Below are 23,497 nucleotides of genomic sequence, written 5' to 3'. Positions count from 1 at the left end.
AGAGTGTTCCCTCGCAACAAGTGAAGAAGAATTCTCTTCAACAAAAAGAAGATGGATGTCATCAATAATGTCTCCCACATCTTCAATGTAAGACTCCACAAACAACACTACAATGTCTAGACGAAAATCATCCCATGAAGCTGAAATAGGAAGACAGGATGTCTCCTGTTGCACTAAATTAGGAGTATCTGTGGCTGGAACTGGATCAGTAGAAGCAACAGGAGCATCAGGAGGTATGATCTCAAATGGAGTTGTAGGTACCACAATTGGAGCGACTAGAGGTAGAATGTCCTCTGCTAATGGAGGGACTCGTGGATCTCCATATGCTTCCCAAAGACACATCCAAACGTCATGAGGACTACTTGCTTTACTAAGAGGAGCAAAAGATTCCTTACTCATACTGTTATACATAAAGTGAAGAAGAGAAAGATGTCCCCAATTAGTATTAGGTGGAAATATCTTCGAATATAGATAAGGAAACACTTATGTTCTCTTAGATGATCAATCATCAAAGCACTCCATTTCTGATAGTTCCTTTTTGTCAATTTGAATCTTAAACCAAGTGACACTTTTGACATGGCTCCATGAGTTCAAATAATGTATGCACCCCCAAAATGCAAAAAAGAAATCAAATAAACCCCCCTAAATGCATGATTTGGCACTTTATATTTAGTGCAATTACAATGGCCACTTGCCAATTTAGGGCCTAGGTGGACTTCTGATTTTGTTGGTTACAACAACAAAAATGAAGCTATATCAGACTCAACAATATAACACACAAGATCTCTCAAGGATCTAATTAATTACGAGTGTCAATAGGCCAAAATGAGACCAAAATTTGAAAGTACTATGTCTACTCAAAATTACTCCAAACTAATACTAGATCTAGAAAGTAGACAAAAAATCATGCACTCTCAAAAAAAATAGCATTGGAATATGTGTCCAGATGAGCCTGAACTAAGCCTTTGAAGTTGCAAAAGTTGGGATTTGCGATTTGCAGAAAAATTCAAGAACAGAGATCATAAACAACCTGCACCAATGTGTAGATCACAAAATTCTACCTTAAAACAAAAAAAATTGCTTGAAAAAAGGAGTTCGTATGAGGGAGATATTGCTATTTAAAAATCACCTCTGTAATTATTTTTCCTGAATCACCGCCGTCGCACCACCAAAAATCAATTAACTCTAGATTTCACCTCAGATGTCCGAGTTTGATGAAACAAAAGTCAATTTGGGGGTTTTTTGATCTTCTGAATTTGATGCCAATATCTGATTTGCACCAGCAAGCTCCTATCTTGACCTGCAAAAAAAATCTCTCCAATGGCTATGCAATGAAGCTCCCATGGCTTTGATACCATGTAAGAATTTGGCATAGCTTTGATACCATAAAAGAATTTACCTAAGGCAAAAATGAAATGCCAAGATCAAGAAGCTCAGTAGATGGTAAGAGAGACAAATGATGGTCAAATGAGAATGGATATCAGATGATTGGATATGATATAATTGAATATGAGATAAATACACACTAGAAGTGCCTTGTATATAAAGGTAACTAGAATGACTAGGAGTCAACAAAGAGATAAACATAACAACGAAGCACATGTTCACCAAGAGTGGATTATCCTCTATTGAGCATAGGAGTTTGTGCAATGATGAGAGGATAAGTTTACATAGGTGTATCTCATAAAGAGATGTTGTAGACATCATGTGCTCAAATAAGTTGTTAACTCCTATGTTGTCAACAAGACAACTCATATGACTATGCATATTCCTAGGTGTCTACATGACAACTAATATGCTAAAGCATTAACTTAAGTAAAAGTGTAATAATAATTAATTATTTACACTAACATAAACAGTTTTTTACAATGATCAATCATCAAACTTAAAACTCTTCTTGTCCCATATTGTGGGATATTAACATAGTATGTGTTTGAAACTCTAATGTGTCAGAACTAGTTTTCAATGGAATATATTTAATTGAATCCTCTTTATATCATTGATGTTGGATAGCATCAGTCAGATAAACCTATTATATATGTGCTCTATATATTTGAGATATAAGGTTATTTTTATATGAGAAAAATTAATATAATATAATATCTATATGAATAAATTTGTTATTATATTAATTATCTTATTAATGAATAGACATGTCCTATGATGGGATATGTCTATTCATGACCTATTCTTTATATATAAATCTAAGAAGATGTTACATTTCGAACACACATACTAATCCGGCAGTGCTTAGTACATTTACAACAGATCTGAAAACCAACAAGGTATTAGAGCCAAGCTGCAAATGAAGATGATAAAGAAAGAATCCAACTCAACAAAGACACCTAATTTTAGGTAGGTGAAGATTGGGAGGGTCTCAGAGGTTCAAGCTTTGGTGGTCTTTATTGGTCTAGTGGTTACCTGAAATTGAGAATCTAGAGATAAATTTCATTTCATCATAATTAATGTGCAATTAGTTGTAGTAGTACATGAAATTTCTTCCAATGATAGTGGGGGGCACACGGCTATCAGTAGGAAGCAATCGAATTTGAGCACTAGTAGAATAGTCATGGGAAATCTAGCGGTGGCCATGAGCACAAGAGAAGGCATGGTTGGAAGTCACAGGAGAAGGCATGGTTGCAGATATAAAGCTAGTGTGAGTTCAGTTACAATTACTGAGGTAGCTGCAAGCAATAACAAGAATAATAAAGGTATAATGAATGGTCAAAGGTGTAATTGTCAAAATATAATGTGAGGACTTGAATAGGAAGATATTGAATTGTAATTATAGATGGAATCAATTCTCTTAACATATTTTTAATGATCAAATATGAGATAACAGAAATGTCGATAGATTGTTCTATTAAATACATTGTTGGAAACATCATTGTTCTTCATTGGTATAAGTATACAAGGGTAACAGATATTGCAAATTATAGTGAGGAGAGAGAATTTAAGTTAGTTTTCTAGGGTTTTCCAATTTAACTAAGGAGGGGACATTACAAATCTGCATAAATATCTTGATTTTTTAAAATTTGATAAAAGTGGACATTATACACATTTTTTTACAATGATCAATCATAAAACTTAAAACTCTTCTTGTCCCATATTGTGGAATATTAACACAGTATGTGTTTGAAACTCTAATGTGTCAGAACTAGTTTCCAATGGAATATATTCAATTGAATCCTCTTTATATCATTGATGTTGGATAGCATCAGTTAGATAAACCTATTATATATGTGCTCTATATATTTGAGATATAAGGTTATTTTTTATATGAGAAAAATTAATATAATATAATATCTATGAAACATCTAGTTTTCCAGGGTCTAATTAAACATCTAACATAGTCAAAGAATACTGTTTTTACTTTGTTTCATAGGAAGTTAGTTATATCATTCACATTCATGTGAATAAGTTTTATCATTAAAATCAATTAGGCAAAATTTCTTAACTACAAACTTGAATTACCATCAAATGAAATTACTATAGAAATTGAAAACCACATACCTTGGAAAAACTGAGATCGAAATCAAACTAAGGATGCTTTTGCAACCACCCGGGTTAATCCACAAATACATTATAACAATTTCATATGATGACTATCATCTACAAATCGCTATCTTAAGATCAAATGATAATTACAATTAAATACCACTATATTTTGAATTAGGGCATCACATACCACTGTATCAATTAGGGCATCATTTACCTTCAGTTCATTTAGGGCTTCTGATACCGCTATCTCACTCAGGGCTTCTGCTACCACGGATTTACCTGGGCTTCCGATACCGCGGATTCAATTAGGGCTTCCGATACCATTGATTCAAATAGGGCTTCCAATACTACGGATTCAATTAGGGTTTTCGATACCACTATATCATTTAGGGTTCCAGTCATCTCTCAATCAATTAGGGCTTCAGATTCCTTTTCCTCCAATTACTTAATTGTGACAATATCTCAAGGTTAGAAATATGCTTATATTTGATATTCATATAAATGAAAAGCAATCCACGATTCTATTTCTTATATCTAAGTGTAAAATAACAGCAACAACGAAATAACTCAATTTAATCTTACTTCATAAATAAAGCTGATATTACCTGCTTTCCGTTAAACAATTGACTGTATAACTTATCTCCGTTTGACTCACAACTGACATCTTAGGAGAGGTGAAACATTGTCAGGGGCTTAACCACCCAATCTCAAACCAAATCTTATCCCCTTACGATCTCTAATGAGAAAGACCCTCCCTACCCGGAATAGATAGGGGACATCTTGCCATCCACTGGGCTTCCTGGTAATTAACTCACCATACGACTTGGCAGCAGGAGATCACAATAATAGGAATGTGCATGAGTTATTAAATAATTCATATTAAATGATAAATATTGAAATGCCATAACTGATACGGATTCAATTATTACAGATTTCCTCTTTTTCACCTCATCACCCTTTTTCTCTTGGCTACACAACCGGGTGAATCTCATATATTTGGAATTCTTAAAGCAGATGGCTCTATCAATTATTACATACATCTAGCATTTCACACTTTGTGATTACATAATTACGTTCTTTAAAGATCTCAAAATTTGACAACATTCTTCATGAGTGAAACATGCATAAGCTATAGAAATGTTTTATGTATTAATTTTATGAATACTGATGTCAACCTCATTTTTTCAGTTCTCTTCACCTCCTCACCTTATTTAGGCCTCCAAGCCGGTGATTCCCAGGTGTTATCAAATTAAAGATCACAATAATACTTTACATCTTCTTTAACACATACTGGCATCTTCGCCTAGTGAATTCCTTGTTTTCTAGTTTCAATATCTCATTCTTAGTTTAATATATTTCAGGATGTATCTGATTCTAAATTGGGTTGATATACTTTTTTTTATCATGGATCCAAGGATAATTTCAAAGTAGCTCTACATATTCAGACATAGATATATGAGAAAGAATAAGAAACAGACTTTTTAATTTCAATGTCATATCAAAATCGAAAGTGTTTGGATTCAAGCACCTTCTCTGAGTATACGGCATGGTTTTCAAATATATAATAGAGTACAAAAGGTGTATACACATATATCCCTACCTATCATACCTTGCATTGGAAATAAACTATCAGATTTCATGACATGAAAATAGTTTCACAATGTTCTTGCTACGGTTGTTATAAGCATGAAAAAGATTAACTAAGAACCAGCAGACTATGAGCATATAAATAATCTGAGATCGACTTTGGCAAAGAAAACAAAATAAAGAATGTGAAGCAGAGTACGACATGCATCTTACGTGACTCCTTAAGTGGTTTAGAAGGCTTGAGTCTTGAACAAATTCTTGCCTTCAGATTGTGATCCACGGCGAGTGCTAAGAATATTGTAGGTAAATACAACCACGAGTTACTGAGCTCTCGTTCCGGTATTATCAGCGGCTAAGGTTGGAAAGACTGAAAGAGAATGATTGTATCCTTATTCTGTTATTTATCTTGTGGTAGAGGTTATGAAGGTATAATGGGATGGACGTAAGAGCAGTAAAGTGTATTGACTTTGAAACTTAGTTGTTCTCCGAGCTTCCGTTAGCAAGGAATGATATGAAAAAGGAATAGAAGAATGAATCATTTCAGGTATGAAACTCAATTAAAAGAAGAGTCTGACTTAACGACTTCTTGCAGTTACAAGAATCTATTTGAATTCCCAAGAAGTCTATATGAATTTAAAAACATAAATTCTATTAAACATGCCAAACAATAATCGGTTGAAAGCAAGAATAATAAAAAGAAGAGAACAAAATTGGAAGATTAAAATTCAAAGATTATAATAATACAATTATTATAATTTGAACGTTATTATAATGTACAACTATTAAATTATTAAATGATAATGGTGCCAAATCATTTTATATTTAAATGCACGTAATTATATATTTATTAAAAATAATGACGAAAGATAAATTAAAATCCTTTAAGATACATTTTATTTTTAAACTCAATTAATTTAATTAAATTCTTAAATAACTCATGCGAGTCCCGTAGATGCATTCTATTCAAATTGCTAGGTCCTTTACCCGTCTGCCCAGTGATGGTGATTCCCTACCTAATTCTTTTATGACAATGCTTCCACCCCTTCGACATGCTCCTTGCAAGGAATTTCTACGTAATTAAATTATAAATTATTCCATGAATTCGGGATTAACAATCAACTAACATGTCATTTTCACTTGAAATCATAACGACCAACTATCTTACCATTTTTTTAGATTGTATCAAATTAAACTGCCAATTGACTTCATGCAAACCTCAAAGGCTATATTTCAAGCTAAGTAAAAAATTGAGATGTAACAATCTATATGAATAAATTTTTTATTATATTAATTATCTTATTAATGAATAGACATGTCCTATGATGGGATATGTCTATTCATGACCTATTCTCTATTTATAAATCTAAGAAGATGTTGCTTTTGGAACACACATACTAATCTGACAATGCTTAGTACATTTACAACATATCTGGAAACCAACAAGGTATCAGAGTCAAGCTGCAAATGAAGATGATAAAGGAAGAATCCAACTCAACAAAGACACCTAATTTCAAGTAGGTGAAGATTGGGAGGGTCTCATAGGTTCAAGCTCTGGTGGTCTTTATTGGTCTAGCGGTTACCTGAAATTGAGAATCTAGAGATAAATTTCACTTTATCAGAATTAATGTGCAATTAGTTGTAGTAGTACATGAAATTCTTTCCAATGATAGCGTATCAACATTGGAAGGTGCAGTTACAAAACATGATTGTAGTCTGGAGTATCAATGATACCTCTGTCAATGAATCATATGTTGAAATTGAAATAAATAGGAAGGAAAAGATACCGCACATTGCACTGGTGAAAAATGGTTCTGGTCACAAGTTAATCTCAACAAGGGCTTCAACATCATCGGTAAACAAATGGAGCTTTGAAAGGATGCATTTTGCTCGGTGTTGGTCGTTTATGAACATTCAAATTTGCTTTGGCTATTTTATAATTTCTTAGTCTCTTGGCATATCTTGATGGAGTTTAGAATACCATGTGAATGATTTGCTATAATTAGGCTGTCCTATGTGGTTATCACCTTCCTCTCCTTGTCATAGCAGACAAGGCATTTGTACCCCTATCGCCTGGTCAAATAAATATCCTGATGTCGCTATAAATTTCGGAAGGTAGGGACCACTATGATAATCATAGCCAAATCTAGTACTGACTTGGATAAAGGGAAATAACATCAAAACAATGATTGACATATGTTAGTCCCTTGATTACCAACTACTAAAAGTTTTAATTAAAATGAAGAAAAGTGGCGATGATAAAATATATCTTTTGGTGGGTTTGAATATTATAAAAGACAAATAGTTTACTATCCAAGGGGGTGAAAAATAAAAAAGGTGAACCCTTATTAACTCATAGAGGGTATAATAAACAACACATGTCAGCCACCCAGGTAATTGTTATCTCTAAAAGTCGCACCCTTGAATGAGTTCTAAAACTAAGTCACTTTGAGACACATGGAAATACTCTTGCATCTCTGGGTTACCCAAAATTGGAGTATATCTCTAGGTTCTTGGCTAGTTCCTATGAGACGCTTTCTCCTATTTTCTCTTCAAACATAACTTAAAACTTGGGAGGGAAAGAGATAGAAGGATAACATAATTAAAACTTAAGACTAAAGTGATGCACCAAACTTGAAATGAGATTGATATTCTTAACACAATGAAACCATTCAAATATGACACAATTCTAATAAAAAATTACACATTTTGCAGATGTGGAAAGACTGAAGGAATCTCACTTAGGACTCAAGATGAATCACAATAATGACAACAAAATCAATACCTTTCATACAACAAGATGAAACTCAAAAAAGGTCTCCAAACAACTCTTCCATTCAAAGTTTTAAAGGGTGACATAGCATTCTCATAATTGTTACAAAGCAATCTATATGCAAACTATGAAGGATTCAAGAAGAAATCACAACAATAGCTCTCTTGCAAAAAACTGGGGACCCTTACAAATGAGCCTCAAGCTCATATTTATGCTTTTTCACTTCAACTGCATCACAAATGCAAGCAACCACTCCTTGGTTGAATTCAGCCTTCAAGGCCAATTTTGAACCCCTAAAAAGTCTTTAAAAGGTGTGCAAGTGGCCTCAAAAGTCATGCCTCAACAATATCAAAATAAAGACCCCTCATCTCTTATCTCTCAAAATATACCAATAAAGTCTTTGAAAAGTAATAACTTTCTAACCTTCAAATTCCATCAATATGACCTTAGATACCTTAACTCCAAAATATATCTGTTTGACTTTTAGCGATAAAAATAAATATCTTATCTTGCACTTTAAGTAATAATTATTAAACAACTTATAATCCATTTACATAATAAATATCAATTAATTAATAAAGTATAAAGTATTTAATATATTTATTTAACAATTATTAGATAATTAATAATTTATTATTTAAACAAAATTTATTATATTAATAATATTTATTGAGTGATAGTTAAATCACTTAACAATATTATTAATATAATAATGTTCATTAAACATAATAGATTATAAATTATGCAATAATTTATGATACAAAATAAAAAAATTATTTTTATTTTAAAAGCCAATTTTGATATTTTGTATTTTAAAAATAATATCAAATAAATGATTTATAAAATATCATTCATAAATATTATAAAGAATGCAATACAAACTTACGGAAATAAAAGAGATCTGAAGTTTGTTGTTACCATTTCCAAAAATCTAGAAGTTCTTTGTTGATTTCACTTTAGATCTGAAATCTTGGGGTAAAGTTTTATATAGGAAAACTTTCCTTCATTTCTCTTACAGCTATTGTAGATGTACCCTTGTTGCTTTGTAACCCTTCAACTTATTGCGAATCTAACTCTTGTATTTGGCTCAAATAAAACTGCACCATTGATTGACATAACTATGACTACTTGAAATGAGCCTGGGGGTGAAAATTTAGGTAACATTTTTGGCGACATCTATTATATGTTTGCCTGCTAGACATCAAGACCATTAGCATAAAACAATCCATTGGGTATGGAGTCAGCAAAAAACATGATTGAGCTTGAAACTCAAACTATGGATGCAAGATAACCCCTCCTTGCTGATTGAATGTATGCTTGTGATTTGTAACACTAAAGTATTGAATTTCATTAGCATAAATCATAGATGTATGTCTAATCATTGGGCAAGAATTGTTTTGTGTTTGTAGACACTTAAAACAACATTTGAAAGATGAGCTTCCTTTTTTCATAGCAAAGCAACTCCCTTTGTAACTTGAACAGATCTTGGACTTGGAGCACTTATTGAAAATGGGAAAACTATAACTAAAACTACTCTACTATGCTTGGACAACACTTTGGGAAAACTAAAAACTAACCTATCCTATCCTAACCAGCAACAAGATGCTAAACAAAACCATTTACTGGTTCTGAAAAATAGTTTCCTTTTCTCTTCAATTTCCAATGAAAACCATGTTCATAGACAACTATAAGGAGATGGAAAAATAACCAACATTTGACCAGCTGGTGCAATACTTCTTGAAGTACAAAAATAACTGTACTTCATCAAGCTAATTGGACAAATTGGCATCTTGGAAAGGGTCAACATGCTATATTTTCTCTTTTTCATCAACATCTCCATGCTTAGGTGTTGATATAAAAGAGATCCTCTCACTTGTCCCAAATTGAGACAAAGATCTGAATGGGCAGCCTCTTGAGAATATGAATTTGGATTTTACTTTGTTGGTTTCTTCTATATCTTTCTTTCTTTCTAATTTATTGTGGTTATCTTGCAAAATTGACAGCCATGTCAGCTCCTCTTCCATTGTCAGGGGACCATCATCCTCCATTAGATCAGGTAAGAGTTTATCAAAGCTATCAACCTGCTGAAAATTCTTGGAAATTAGCTTCAACTTGGATTCAGACACATAACCCTCAAGAAGAATACTTTCCATCAGGAAGACTTCTTCAATAAATACATATTCTGGAATTCTAATAGCAGGATTCTCACATAAATCTTTGATAATGTTGTTGAAACAACCCTCTATGCTTTGGTCAACTTAATATCTTTTGAAAATACCTCTTCAATTGCAACTTCTTCAACCAGAAAAACATCATGATGATCTATATCCTCCAGTTGTGGCAAGTTTACAGTTGACATGCACATGGCCATATCTTCTTCATTTAGGTCAACAAAAGAGGATAGTTCATTAGATGAAAACATGACATCTTCCTCCTCTTTGACCTCTTTTCTTGCAACTAATATGGATTGTTAATTAGTATCTTTGACCAAATGTCATTTATGCTCATATTTTCAACATGCTGAAAATGACTATGTGAATAAGCATGTTGTCTTGGTGGGAGATGGGTTTCTTGGGATTGTTGATGTACATTAGTTGGCTGCCATAGAGCTCGAGTAAGGGTTGGTGGATGGTAACTGTATGGAGCTTGTTGGATATTTTCTTCTACAGGACTTTTTATATTCTTTTGTGCAAAACCAACAAAATATGCTTCTTGACATGATTGGTAGGATGTGATATGGGGAGGACTTCCATGGAAACGAGGGTGATAAGGCATGCTTGTATGAAAAGAAGACATGCTGAAACATTCGTAAAAGATGGAAAATCACTAAAATATTGAAAACTAGAAAAATCGGGCTTGATTTTCCACATACCAACACTTTATTTGCTTGAAACTAGTAGATACTCTTCGAGAGTCACCAGATGTGTCTCTTTGTCTCCTCCAAAGGCAAAAAATTACTATTGTACACATCATAAAGCAACAATATACGGAACAAATTTGGACTGAAATAGCCCACAAGGTTCCACTGGGCGTGCCAAAATTGTTCTCTCTAAAAGTCACACCCTTGAATGAGTTCTAAAACTAAGTCACTTTGAGACACGAAAATTCTCCTAGGTCTGTGGGTTACCCAAAATTGGAGTATATCTCTGGGTTCTAGGCTGGTTCCTATGAGATGCTTTCAACTATTTTCTCTTCAAACATAACTTAAAACTTAGGAGAGAAAGAGAGAAAAGGATAACATAATTAAAACTTAGGACTAAAGTGATGCACCAAACTTGAAATGAGATTGATATTCTTAACACAATGAAACCTTTTTGAAATAGTTCAAATATGACACAATTCTGATAACAAATTACTCATTTTGCAGATGTTAAAAAACTGAAGGATTCTCACTTAGGACTCAAGATGAATCACAATAATGACAAAAAATTCAGTACCTTTCATACAACAAGATGAAACTTAGAAAAGGTCCCCAAACAACTCTTCCATTCGAAGTTTGAAAGGGTGAGACAATAGCATTCTTATAATTGTTACAAAACAATCTGTATGCAAACTATGGAGGATTCAAGAAGATATCACAACAATAGCTCTCTTACAAAAAAGTGGGAACCCTTACAAATGAGCCTCAAGCTCATACTTATGCTTTTTCACTCCAACTGCATCATAAATGCAAACAACCACTCCTTGGTTGAATCCAACCTTCAAGACCAATTTTGAACCCCTAAAATGTCTTCAAAAAGTGTACAAGTGGCCTCAAAAGTCACACCTCAACAATATCAACATAAAGAACCCTTATTCATGCAATCTTATCTCTCAAAATATCCCAATAAAGTCTCTAAAAAGTAATAACTTTCTAACCTTCAAATCCTATCAATATGACCTTCGACACCTTGTCATAACTCTCTCCAAATTATCTTTGTTTGACTTTTAGAGATAAAAATAAATATCTTATCTTGCACTTTAAGTAATAATTATTTAATAACTTATAATCCATTTCCCTAATAAATATGAATTAAGTTATGAACTATAAAGTATTTAATACGTTTATTTAACAAATATTGGATAATTAATAATTTATTATTTAAATAAAATTGATTATATTAATAATATTTATTGAGTGATAATTAAATCGCTTAACAATATTATTAATAAAATAATGTTCATTAAACATAATAGATTATAAATTATTTAATAATTTTTTATTAAATGATACAAAATAAAATATTTATTTTTATTTTAAAAGCCAATTTCCATATTTTGTATCTTTTATATAATATCAAATAAATGATTTATAAAATATCATTCATAAATATTATAAAAAAAATACAATACAAACTTACAGAAATAAAAAAAGATGTGAAGCTTGTTGTTATTATTTCCAAAAATATGTAAGCTCTTTGTTGATTTCTCTTTAAATCTGAAACCTTGGGGTAATTTTTTATACAAGAAAACTTTGCTTACTTCCTCATACAGCTATTACAGATGTACCCTTGTTGCTTTGTAACCCTTAAACTTGCTATGAATCCGACTGAAACAAAAGTGCGTCATTGATTGGCATTACTATGACTACCTGAAATGAGCCGGAGGGTGAAAATTTAGGTAATAGTAATAGTATATATATATATATAAATTGGTAAGGTAAGTAATTATCGTTTCTATTATTGTTGTTGGACTTCTACGAGAATACTATATTTATATGAATATGGTGAAATTATATAGTTTGTATTAATGAATAATTTGATATGGGATACGACTTAAGTATAATTATAAATTTTGAATATTATTAGTCATAAAGAAAAATGTCATTTGGACATTAAAGAATAGAATAATTTTATTGCTTCGAGTCTAGGATTAGTATTACACCATTATGATGAATATCTGATAATTCTTAATATTATTATTAACTTTGAGAATTATAGTAGTCTCTTTTTTTTTTTTTGTATTTCATTATGTACTATAAGAGGTATATGCCTTGATCTTTTCCTCCGAGAATGTTATTGCAGGAAGAGGGAGATTGAGATTTAGAGGGAGCTTGACATTTCATTAGAGGCGACCTTGAAAGAGGGAGTAGACAAAGGATGCGGTTCAGTCAACCTAAACAATGTTGTGATGGATTCTCCAGTGATCAATAAATTGTAGCATTCAAGAGGACTGTGATTCATGAATATACCTCGTGAGTACGTGATTTTAATGGGCCTACCCCCTGTGTACATCATGAGGAAGTGACAACTTACAAAATGATGTCACTCATATTTGCAGAAGTTATTGTAAGGTGATGATCTTACAATAACTTGTATTATGAGATCAAACAAATTGAGTATGTGGTGAATGTGTTGCATCTCAATATTCTAGAAGGCCATTACTCAAAGAGTATTTGGTGAATACCATTGATATTTTGGGAGGCCAGTACTCTTGATATCAGATGTGATATCAAACCTTATTTTGAGTATTTGGTGAATATCATTGATATTCTAGGAGACCAATTCTCTTGATATCAGATGTGATATCAAATTTTATTTTGAGTACTTGATGAATATCATTGATAATCTGGGAGACCAATACTCTTGATATCAGATGTGATATAAAAACCTTTGAGTACTTGGTGAATATCATGTGTTGATATTCTGGAAGACCAATACTCATGATATCAAATGCGATATCAAATAGTGGAAATCTTTTGAGATATCCTTAAACTTGTTATTTGTAATATTACTTCGAAGTAATATTTATTCTTATGTGGTTATCCTTCTAAGCTAAGAGGGAGTGTTTATGTTTGATAGCTTCAGTCAGATAAACCTAATATATATGTGTTCTTTATATTTGAGATATAAGGTTATTGTTATATCAAAAAAATTAATATGATATATATATGATTAAATTTGTTATTATATTAATTATCTAATTAATGAATAGACATGTTCTATGAAGGGACATGTCTATTCATGGCCTATTCTCTATATATAAATCTAAGAGTATGTTGCATTTGGAATACACATACCAATCCGGCAGTGCTTAGTACATTTGCAGCAGATCCGAGAACCAACAACATGCAATTTCAAAATAAGTTTAGATTTGATTTTTAAAATTAGAAGGAACCTATATGATATGTTATCCTTATTCGGTAGAAGGGAGCAATTTTTTTAGCTCTTAATTATGTTGCTGATGATCGTCCATTGACTAAGATAGCCCTTAATTTGTTTTAATGTTGATACATTTTATTTGTAGTTGAGTGGCACAATCAAAGTACTCAGGATTTCTTTTCGCATTTACATATCTTGTTCTCATGATTCTTGCTTAGTAACACTCATGAGCATAATCCATACACTTGGGCTTAGCTAGAACTCAGTAGCCCAATAATTCGGCTCAAATTTACATTAAAACTGGTAAGAAAAAGTCCAAAATATGTAAATAAACTTAAATAATACTATAAGAGAATCATAATGAATGAATTTTCAATTTAGCAAACAAAAACTCTGAAAAGTTTTGAAATATTCATTATAAAGGGAAAAAATGTTGTTTTTATTCTTTCAACCAAATAAAAGGGAAAACCAATGTTTTCTCATCCATTGCAGCACAAAAAGATGCTTTTATTTTTATTTTTATAATTTCTCTGCTTTTAAGAAACAAAAAATATTTTTTCCTAATAACCTTACAGTTAGTCTATTACATTTGATATCCAAATTGCAGAAGGCAAAAACATAACAATCAACTTCTTTACAGCAGCCAAGTCTTCTCATTGGACTTGATTCGAGCTAGCATCAGCAAGAAACTTCCCACGTGTCTAGGAAGTTTTCCAGCTAACTCAGATTGTGAGTTGTGGGTGAGTTGCTCACTGGTTGGAAGACTTCTGAGTAGTCATGAGTCTAGTCAATGTTATAAGACTATGCTCACTAGTTCTTAGAGTCCTTAAAGATTATTGTGCCTTTTCAGTTGTCACCCATACTTATTAAATGCAAAACATTCCAAATTTTAAGTGCACTGATTCTTTTCTGCACCTTCTCTCTGTTCTGTTCACAACTTGATTATGAAATGTATCACTCTCTGGTTTGTAGTGAACTTTTAGCATGTAGCTGGTTGAGACTTTGAATATTTGATAGAGATTGTGAATTGAACCACTTTAGGCAGTGCACTCGTTATGAAATGAAAACTGATTACAAGAAGTGTACTATGTAATAACTGAAAACTAATTACAGACATTGTTCTCTCCTTGGAGAGAAAGGAGATGAGAATTTATGTTAACCTGTTTGTTTTCTCATTAACTATAACCCTTTATAATCAACTTTTTCCTATTGAAAAAGTCTGACAAAAGTATCTCAAATTGGCATTATAGTTTTCACAAGCTGCATGTACTTTGGAAAATAGTTGTTGAGGACTGCAATTTATTATATGGAGTATTGCAGCCATGTAGAATGTAACTTATTTCATCATCTACTTTAATTGCAGAGAAATCAGGCTATCCTGTCTTAATCAGACTCTCCTGAAGTGCGGAGTAGACAAGTTATCCAAAGATGATGTGCAGAAATTGTCATGGGAATCATTTGAGGCAAAGATTGGAACTTGGATCCAATGTTTACAAATTGCAGTAAGTATAATTCTATGTCACACTATCCCTCTGATACTTTCAGTCTGTTTTCTGTGATTTTGTGAACATTCATTATTTCAAAACTAAGCCCATTGATACAGTACTGTTTTATGAACATTTTCCATGACATTTTTCGAGAAACTTAATGCTATGTTTGATGATGATCCATTGGCATGCTATCACACTGTGTTTTTTGAGGATTTCATCGTAGAAGAATAGTATGGTAATATAGTACAGCAAAAGTTTGGTGTACAGTTGCAATGAGCTTTTTACTCTTTCTACAATGGGAACTGGTAGTGTCCAACCTATTGAACACTCACTCCATTTTTTATAGAAATTCTAGGTACAGGAAATTGAAAGACATCTATGTTATTTTCAAATTAAAATTTACATATAATGCAACACTGTCAGCTATGACTCTAGCTAGAGCATGTCTGGTAACCTGACTGTAATTCAGGTAGTTGAATTTATATCTTCTCAACGGTCCTAATGTTAATCTGTGATGCCCCCTTTCTGAAATAGGATTTAATACTAATATTTTTAAACCTTAAAAAAAATATGAATAAACTTGAATTGAAATATAGTTAAAATTCAATTAAATTTAAGGAATGGTCAAAAGGCATAAAATGAAAAGATTCGACTCCCTCAAACATGAGATATAAAAGAGAGAATAGAATTTCATTTGGAAGGGTAGAGGGAGAAAAAAGAGAATGAAGGTAGCATTGGAACCAAGGAATATTGGAAGAAGATAGGAAATGGAAAGAATTGATGAAGAGTCATGCTTCTTTCAAAAGGTGGGAGTTATGAAAGGTTGTCTCTTCAAAAGGGCATAAAGGATTGTGACTCTTGAAAGTTTGTAACAGTGAAAGGTTGTAACTCTCCCATCATGAAGATATAAGTAGGAGGGAAAGTCATTCGTTGAAGGCATGGAAGAAGGGATCATAAAGAAGGTAATTATAGTAGATTTTGTTTTGAGATATGAGACAATTTTAATTTGCATAAAGGGAGTATAGGAATTAAGGAAGTATTAATGGATGAAGATAAAACAAGATAAGATAAAATTGAACCATTAATATTCAACAAAAGGCCACAAAAGGGGTCCAAGGGACTGCCAAAAACAAGGCAAGGGGGCTAGCTCAAAGTAGGGACACCAAATGGTGTCCAGAAAAAAGAAGTAACTTCCAATGGGGTAGCAACGATGGAAGATTGTAACACTTTTGTGACCATTAGAAAGGGAAGACATGGTGAAGAGGTGTCACTTGTTCGAAAAAATTATATGAAATGGGAAGAAGGATCAATATGGAATGGAATTGGAAACTAATATCTTTTTTAATCCATAAGAAATGATATTTAAGAGAGAATAAGTCATTTACTAAATCAGAATAAGAGATAGATATTTGAATATAAGCAGTAGATAATACTGCTATAAGGAAAACAATAAACTTTCGTATCGATATACTGCATAATAATTTGGCTGACTATGATTGGTCTCTCATTTGATAGAAAGTGGAATATTACACATTGCTACTATATATATATATATATATATATATATATAAATATATATATATATATATATATATATATATATATATATAAGAGATATTAGTATAATCTAGCCATTCCTTGATCAGTTGCTATAGTCCCTTAAGCAGATACTTTGGTGTTGTGTATGAAAAGACAAAGTAAATCCTCAAAAGGTAGGTGAATCCCAAGATGGGATAGTGATGGGGTCCTAAAGCCTTACAGGAGCCTACTTGTAGATTGGTATCAAGCACCCTATGCCAAAAAAAATCCCCATCTTCCTTAGGATTGGGTTTAGAAGTAAGAAAGTGGGCTTACATATGTTAACTATCAAATGTATTATGATTTTTTCCCCTTAAATTAAGTCGATGTGGATGTTTGAGTAGAGTTCCTAGACTCGCCTGAGCTTTCCTAGGCTTGATGAGTTCTAGTTTGGGTGGCCCTAGGCAAGTCCTAGGGGCCCAGACTTGGACTTAGTTGAGTATGGGTTTTGAATCGTCAACTCATATGTCTATAAATGACTTGCTAAGTCTCGATCACGAGATTTGGCTAATGATACAAAATGTAACTTACAAAAAATGAACATAAAATCAAAAAGTTTCCACTTATGGTTTTGGGTAATATTTGTTTTTGCAACTCTAAAAGGGACCTCATTTCAATCTATTGGAAAGAAAAAGAGGAGTATGTTGAGAAGAAAAAGAAGAGTCCATAGAAGTGCAAACAAGGAGGAAGAGAAAAAGAAATCTTTGGCAAATGACATTGGGATAGTGCAATACTTTCTTTTGGTTCATCAAAGATTTCATACCAACAATTGCAAAGAGCTCTCATCTCATTTCAAGTTTTTTGTAAGAGGTAAGAGTGAAACTTTATAGATTTTCTAAGTTTTTGTTTCTATTTTCTAGACAACAATCTTCATTTTTTTTCAACTTCACAATTATCGAATCTTTTCCTTTGAAATTTAGACTTTAAACTTCAAAGAAAGAACAATTAAAAATCCCTACTTAAAAAAAAAAGAAATTTGTAAATATGTATTTACAATTTTTTTCTTAAAAATGTATGGTTTGCTGATTTCTCTTTCTTTCAACTTTGAAAGGAAAAGATTCGAGACTCAAGAATTGAAAAGTTTTAAAAATTCTATGTTTTTCGGGGACAGACCCTATGTTTTTATTACTTTTAAAAACTCAATCATAAATGCTAGTTTTTTGTAATATTGTCTTATTGCAGCATCCTATAGATTTCAAGAAGTATAGTTTTTCCCAATGCCTAGTACTCCTATACCTAAACCTAAGGCTAAGAAACTAGGTCAAAATGATGAGGCTAGGATATATATAAACAATTTTCCCAAAAGAAGAAAAGGACAAGTTAAATGTAAATATTGTGAAGAAATTAATCATGGTGGCATCAATAAGTTTAAATATCATAGTGCGAGCATATGTGGCCATGATATTGAGTTATGTAAATTAGCACCTCCCGAGGCTGTTAATTCATGCTATGTGGCACTAGAAACATTCGAATAAGTATAGGATATAGAGAAGAGGAAAAGGGAGGAGTTGGTGAATATTGATCCTTCTTAGTTTCATCCATAGGTTGTGTTGGACAGGGTTCTTCCATGCCACCATTTCATCCTAGTGCTAGTGCTTCTACTTTTTCTCCTACTAGCATTGTTAGCTTTGGTACTGCAATTTGAAAATTTAGGGTGGATTCATGTTTTGTGCTACACAATGTTCTTTTTTACAACCCTCACTTGAGAGAATGCCTTAGAACAAGAAGGTACACGATGTTGCAAAAAAAATTTGACAATTTGCATGTTTTGGTACTCTTGCAACATTCCATTTGTTGTAACTTGGTAATTTTTTTATTAGATTGTTTAAGATTTAAAATTTATTGTTTTCTCTATCTTAAATGAATTTTTATAATTTCATTGCACATATTTAATCTATTTGTAATAGGTTTCCTTACTAGCAAGGCATGATAGATGTTGTAACCATTTGTGATTTGGGGTTTAAAGCCCCTACTGATAATGAGTCAAGGGGTCAACTTTTGTTAGTAATACTTGAACATATAAAAGTTGAGTTAAAAGACCAACATGTGTTCTGGAGTAAAAACAGTTGCATTTTCAAAACTAATGGTTGGACTGATAGTAGGATTAGGATGCTCCTAAATTTTCTTGCTTCTTGTGGAGGTAATTGATCATTTTACTTCCTGAAATACATTCAATAATTTCAAGGGAATCCCAATTATTTATGTTTATATCAGTACTACAACTAGTTCATTAGTTGTTTCTGCTTTCAAATTCAGAAAAATATAAAAGGAAAGAAATCATAAAGCACAAAATTCTATGTTGGGGAAATTAGAATTTGACAATAGTAATGAAATATATTAAAAGTTCTTAGATAGTCCACCATTTTTGGCATCTCATCACATTTAATAAACCCAAGCTCGTTTTTGAAAAATGGCACACTTAACAATTTTGCAAAAGTTATATTTGTAAGGTATTTGACCATTTTTAGTGTCCCATTGCACTTGAAAAAAACTCAATTCTTTTTTAAAAATGTCCAATTAAAACTGGTTATCCTTTATAAGGTAAGCTGATTTTCCAATGCTTTTTATAAATGTTAGTATAATGATTCAAAACTGAGCTTGACACTTTTCGGTCAGTCTCAGCTCAAATATTTTCAGTGACAGTTATATGGCTTCGAGTTAAGGAATGTTCTCTTAACTTACCCAAGAAATATTTTTAGTTGGAAGAATTACATTTTTCTATAAGTAATGCCTTGGATAAAACTGCATGATAGATTCTATAACTAGATTTGTGACATATCCAAGTTTTACTTTGCCCTCAATATTTCTGTATGTCTCATTTGCACCTGCAATCCATGGGCACTTTCTGCATTTAATTCACACCATCCCTAGAAGTTGACTCTAAATTGATATGCATATACATATATAGGCTTTGCAATCTTGATAATCAGGAGTTTTGCTCACCAATATTGGAGATTAAAGTCCTAAATTGTGCATAACAATTGAATTCTTGTATTTTCTTGGTTGAAGAACTACTGTTTAGTTCTGATCACAGTACTACAAAAATTATTGTCAGTTACGAAAATATGGTGTAAAGACAGGGATTTTGATCTAATATGTGCTTGAAGACTTTTTTGATTTGTTTTCTGAATTGTCATCTTTTATGCAGAAGTTCTTGTTATAGATATCTTGATTCATAATTTTAATTGAAACGAGCTTTCTCTTTATTAACTAAAAACTATGCAAACAGGTTAAGATATTATTTCCAGCTGAATGGAGGATATGCAATCAACTATTTTATGAGCTCGATCCTTATAGAGAATGCTGCTTTGCAGAAGTTATTGAACCAAGCATGAAACAACTTTTGACCTTTGGGGAAGCAATGCTTAAAAACCGGAAAACATCAGAGAAGCTATTCGTAATTCTAGACATGTATGATGCAATGTATGATCTTCTGCCAGAGGTACATAGCTTATTTTAGTTTGTAATTTTCCATAGCATTCTGAAAATGCAATAGAATTCATCATGAGTTTAGTTTAGAGTTAAAAGTTGGCTATATTCCTTTTAGTAAATTACATGAATGTGGTTTGCATTTGTAATATTCTGCAGAAAACAATAAAATAGTAGAATTGGTCATGGAATTTGACCTGGTTTAGTTTCCATTGACGGATCTGATCTGAGGAGTAGTTTGCTAGTTTCTGAAACAAGAGATTTAGGAAGAATCCTTCCTGCAATTTTATCGGGAAAAGAGAGTAGTAAACAATAATTAATTCTCCATGAATTGCATACTAGAAATAGACAATGGTTCAAAAGGCCTATCAAATCATTGGTTGAGAATGCATTTGTAAACAAGAAATATTTCCTCACATTCACAAACCTGTGAACTTTGATTCCTGCATGTAGGAAGAGATTTGATATTTTTTCTCATCCCTCATAATACATATATTAGAGCTTGAATTTTCTTCATCATGGTGATGAAATTCTTCTATCAAATGACAACTTGGTTGGGAGTGTATTCTTAAACAAAGATTACGACTCACACACACAACATTATATGAATTTGGATTCATAGATGTAGTGAACACTTTGTAATTCGACCTCATCCTCACAATATATATGGGATGGAGTGAGCACTCATTATGATGATATGTTGTGCAGGCTCTCTCTACTTGTCTAACACACACACAAAGTCTCCCTCACCCTTAATCACTCACACACATGAATGTCTAGCTACTTCTTATTGCATAATTAACATTTGAATATCTTAGTTAATGTGAAGTGATATGTATGACTTTAATATTTGTAAATTATTCCAACTTTGATGGTGCTTCATAGGGTAACTTGGGGCCTTCATTTGTAGGATGTATGGCAAGAGATGTTGGAGGAACATCATCGCAGTGGAATCCACAAAATTGATAGATGAAACAACTCTATTGGTTGTGGAATTGGCAACTAAATTCAATGTCAATAATCTACACCTAGAAGGTGACTCAAAAATTATTGTCAATTCTATGATTAGTAGAAACATGGACTCGTGGAAACTTGATAAGATTGTATCCATTTTTGGAAAAAATCATCCTTTCAAAATTTCAAAATATCCCATGTGTACAAGAAAATACACTAGTGGACTCTCTATCCAATTTGGTAGTTACAAGACTACTTTAGTGGTCATGATGTAGGAAATTGGACATGTCAAGGTGGTAGGTATGCAGGTTTGCACATGCAAGTTGTAATGTCCTCGATTTAGCAGATCTTCGGAACATGGATTGTCAGCTCATTATCGCGACCCTCATGAGCTGATGCTTGGATTTGGGGGTCTTTGTCACGAGATTGCTATTTTTGGACTTACTATTTTTAGTAAGTCTTTGTTGGTCAGTTGTGATTTTTGGATTGAGCAGTTCAGGCAGGATGGTTCTCTGGTTTTGGATATTTGAGCTCTCTGGGTTCTTTATTGAAGTTTTTATCAGCATGCTTATTGACTTAATGATGATTTAATTCGTATTTAATAAAGTATAGTACTTTATATTATAAAGTCTTATAACTTTATATTATAAAGTTGACTTTAAGCAAGAGGTGTGAGAATGAAGCTGGATGGCTCAATTTGTGTTATAAATTCAGTTTTTTGTTGAGGAGAGATCATCTTGAAATTTATATATTTTCTTACTCTTATCATTGGTTGAGAGTTTGATGAAGTTCTGAATCTTCTTCCATTGATAATTGTGTTGAAGTAGACAATTATCCAAATCTCCAACTGTACTAACTGTGGCTTGGGAGATTAATCAATTCTGAAGAAAGTGTTAGTGCTGGGTTTGCAATTTGACAACTCAATTGCACATTGATTAAAAGCTTATCAAGAATAGTGGCTCATCTGAAGAGTTAACGACTGGAGTGATTAATGTTATCTATCCAGAGTGGAAGGCGGATAGTGTGAAGTTTTGATTGGAAAAAATATATCACAGTTGGGCGTCATAAACCTGCCTGTTAAGACGTCCTCATTGGACGCTAATTCTGGCCGCCAGTATACTACTGGTATAATTTGTAGGGGAGTAACTATATCCATAACATCCAAGTCGACATCAGCAATCTTCTTGGGCAAATTGCGTGAGGGGCCAGTGTATGGCGTTTCTCTTTCCTTTCAGCCAGCTGAAGTTGATATTGGTTTGCGATTTTTAACAAGTTCCCCCACCTTTTCCTAGATTGGTAATTTGGCATCATAATTTTGTTATTTATTTCAATTATTGGTGTTGCCATAAGCTTAGTTGATGAGAAATTTATCTGTATTCACCAAAATCTATAATTTATAAATAAAAATCAAGAAACTTGTTCACTGTTTTCTAAAAATTCTATTGGAGCCACTTGAGGTCTTTACAGTGGTATTAGAGCAGTTTCCTGCCAGCCTACAGGAATTGGGCTCATAAATTATCAAAGGCATATTTTCTTTATTTCTGCTTCCTAAAGTATGGATGGTGATTGAAGGTTTGTGCCTGGAATGCACTACAACCGGTGGGATCAGAATTTACCAGCTAGAGATGAAGAGCCATAGATTCACTTTGGCTCGGTGGATAGTCTAGGTGGTTCTAGTGGTTCTGGACAACGTGCCACAGACACACAGGTTGATCGAGATGCCTTGTAGGCATTCCAAAATATCGCAGTCGGGAAACAACGGATGACAGGTGTTCTCTAGCAGACACCCTGGAATAGTTGACTTTGCCTCGGGATAGGGGAAGAGAAAGAGACCGAGATACATCTGTTGGTTCCTATAGGTCATGTGTAGATGTGGGGCCCAGGGCTGATGACAGGCACAGGATTGAGGATCATGTCAGGATGGATGACAGGGTGGACAGAACAGGTTATATTGGTGCCCAAGATAGGCCACAGAGACCCACTTTCCTGAGACCTGAATTAGATACAATTACAACTACTACTGACGCTACTCCATTTGTTTATGATGTGTTGACTCATTTTCATGAGTGGGATGCTCTTCCTCAGTCATTAAAAGACAACTTGAGTTT

General features: G+C 32.8%; 1 protein-coding gene across 2 annotated transcripts in view; it reads left to right on the top strand.

Moving 5' to 3' along the window:
• The window catches only part of LOC149547789 (exocyst complex component EXO70A1-like), a 150,364-nt gene that overhangs the window by 68,667 nt on the left and 58,200 nt on the right, over window positions 1–23,497 (top strand). For both annotated transcript variants that reach the window (XR_016353923.1, XM_089791840.1), the window contains exons 5-6: window positions 15,302–15,440; window positions 20,236–20,448. Coding sequence is in view for 1 of the 2 variants with exons in the window: in XM_089791840.1 (XP_089647966.1) it covers window positions 15,302–15,440; window positions 20,236–20,448 (352 nt within the window). In the remaining variant the exon portion in view is untranslated. The remainder of the gene's footprint in view (window positions 1–15,301; window positions 15,441–20,235; window positions 20,449–23,497) is intronic.

Source organism: Cupressus sempervirens, chromosome 7 (genome assembly GCF_028749045.1).
Source record: "Cupressus sempervirens isolate cs-2001-9-10 chromosome 7, ASM2874904v1, whole genome shotgun sequence".
NCBI lineage: Eukaryota > Viridiplantae > Streptophyta > Pinopsida > Cupressales > Cupressaceae > Cupressus > Cupressus sempervirens.
Note: the sequence above shows the minus strand (reverse complement) of the source record. Positions and strands in the feature narration are given on the sequence as shown.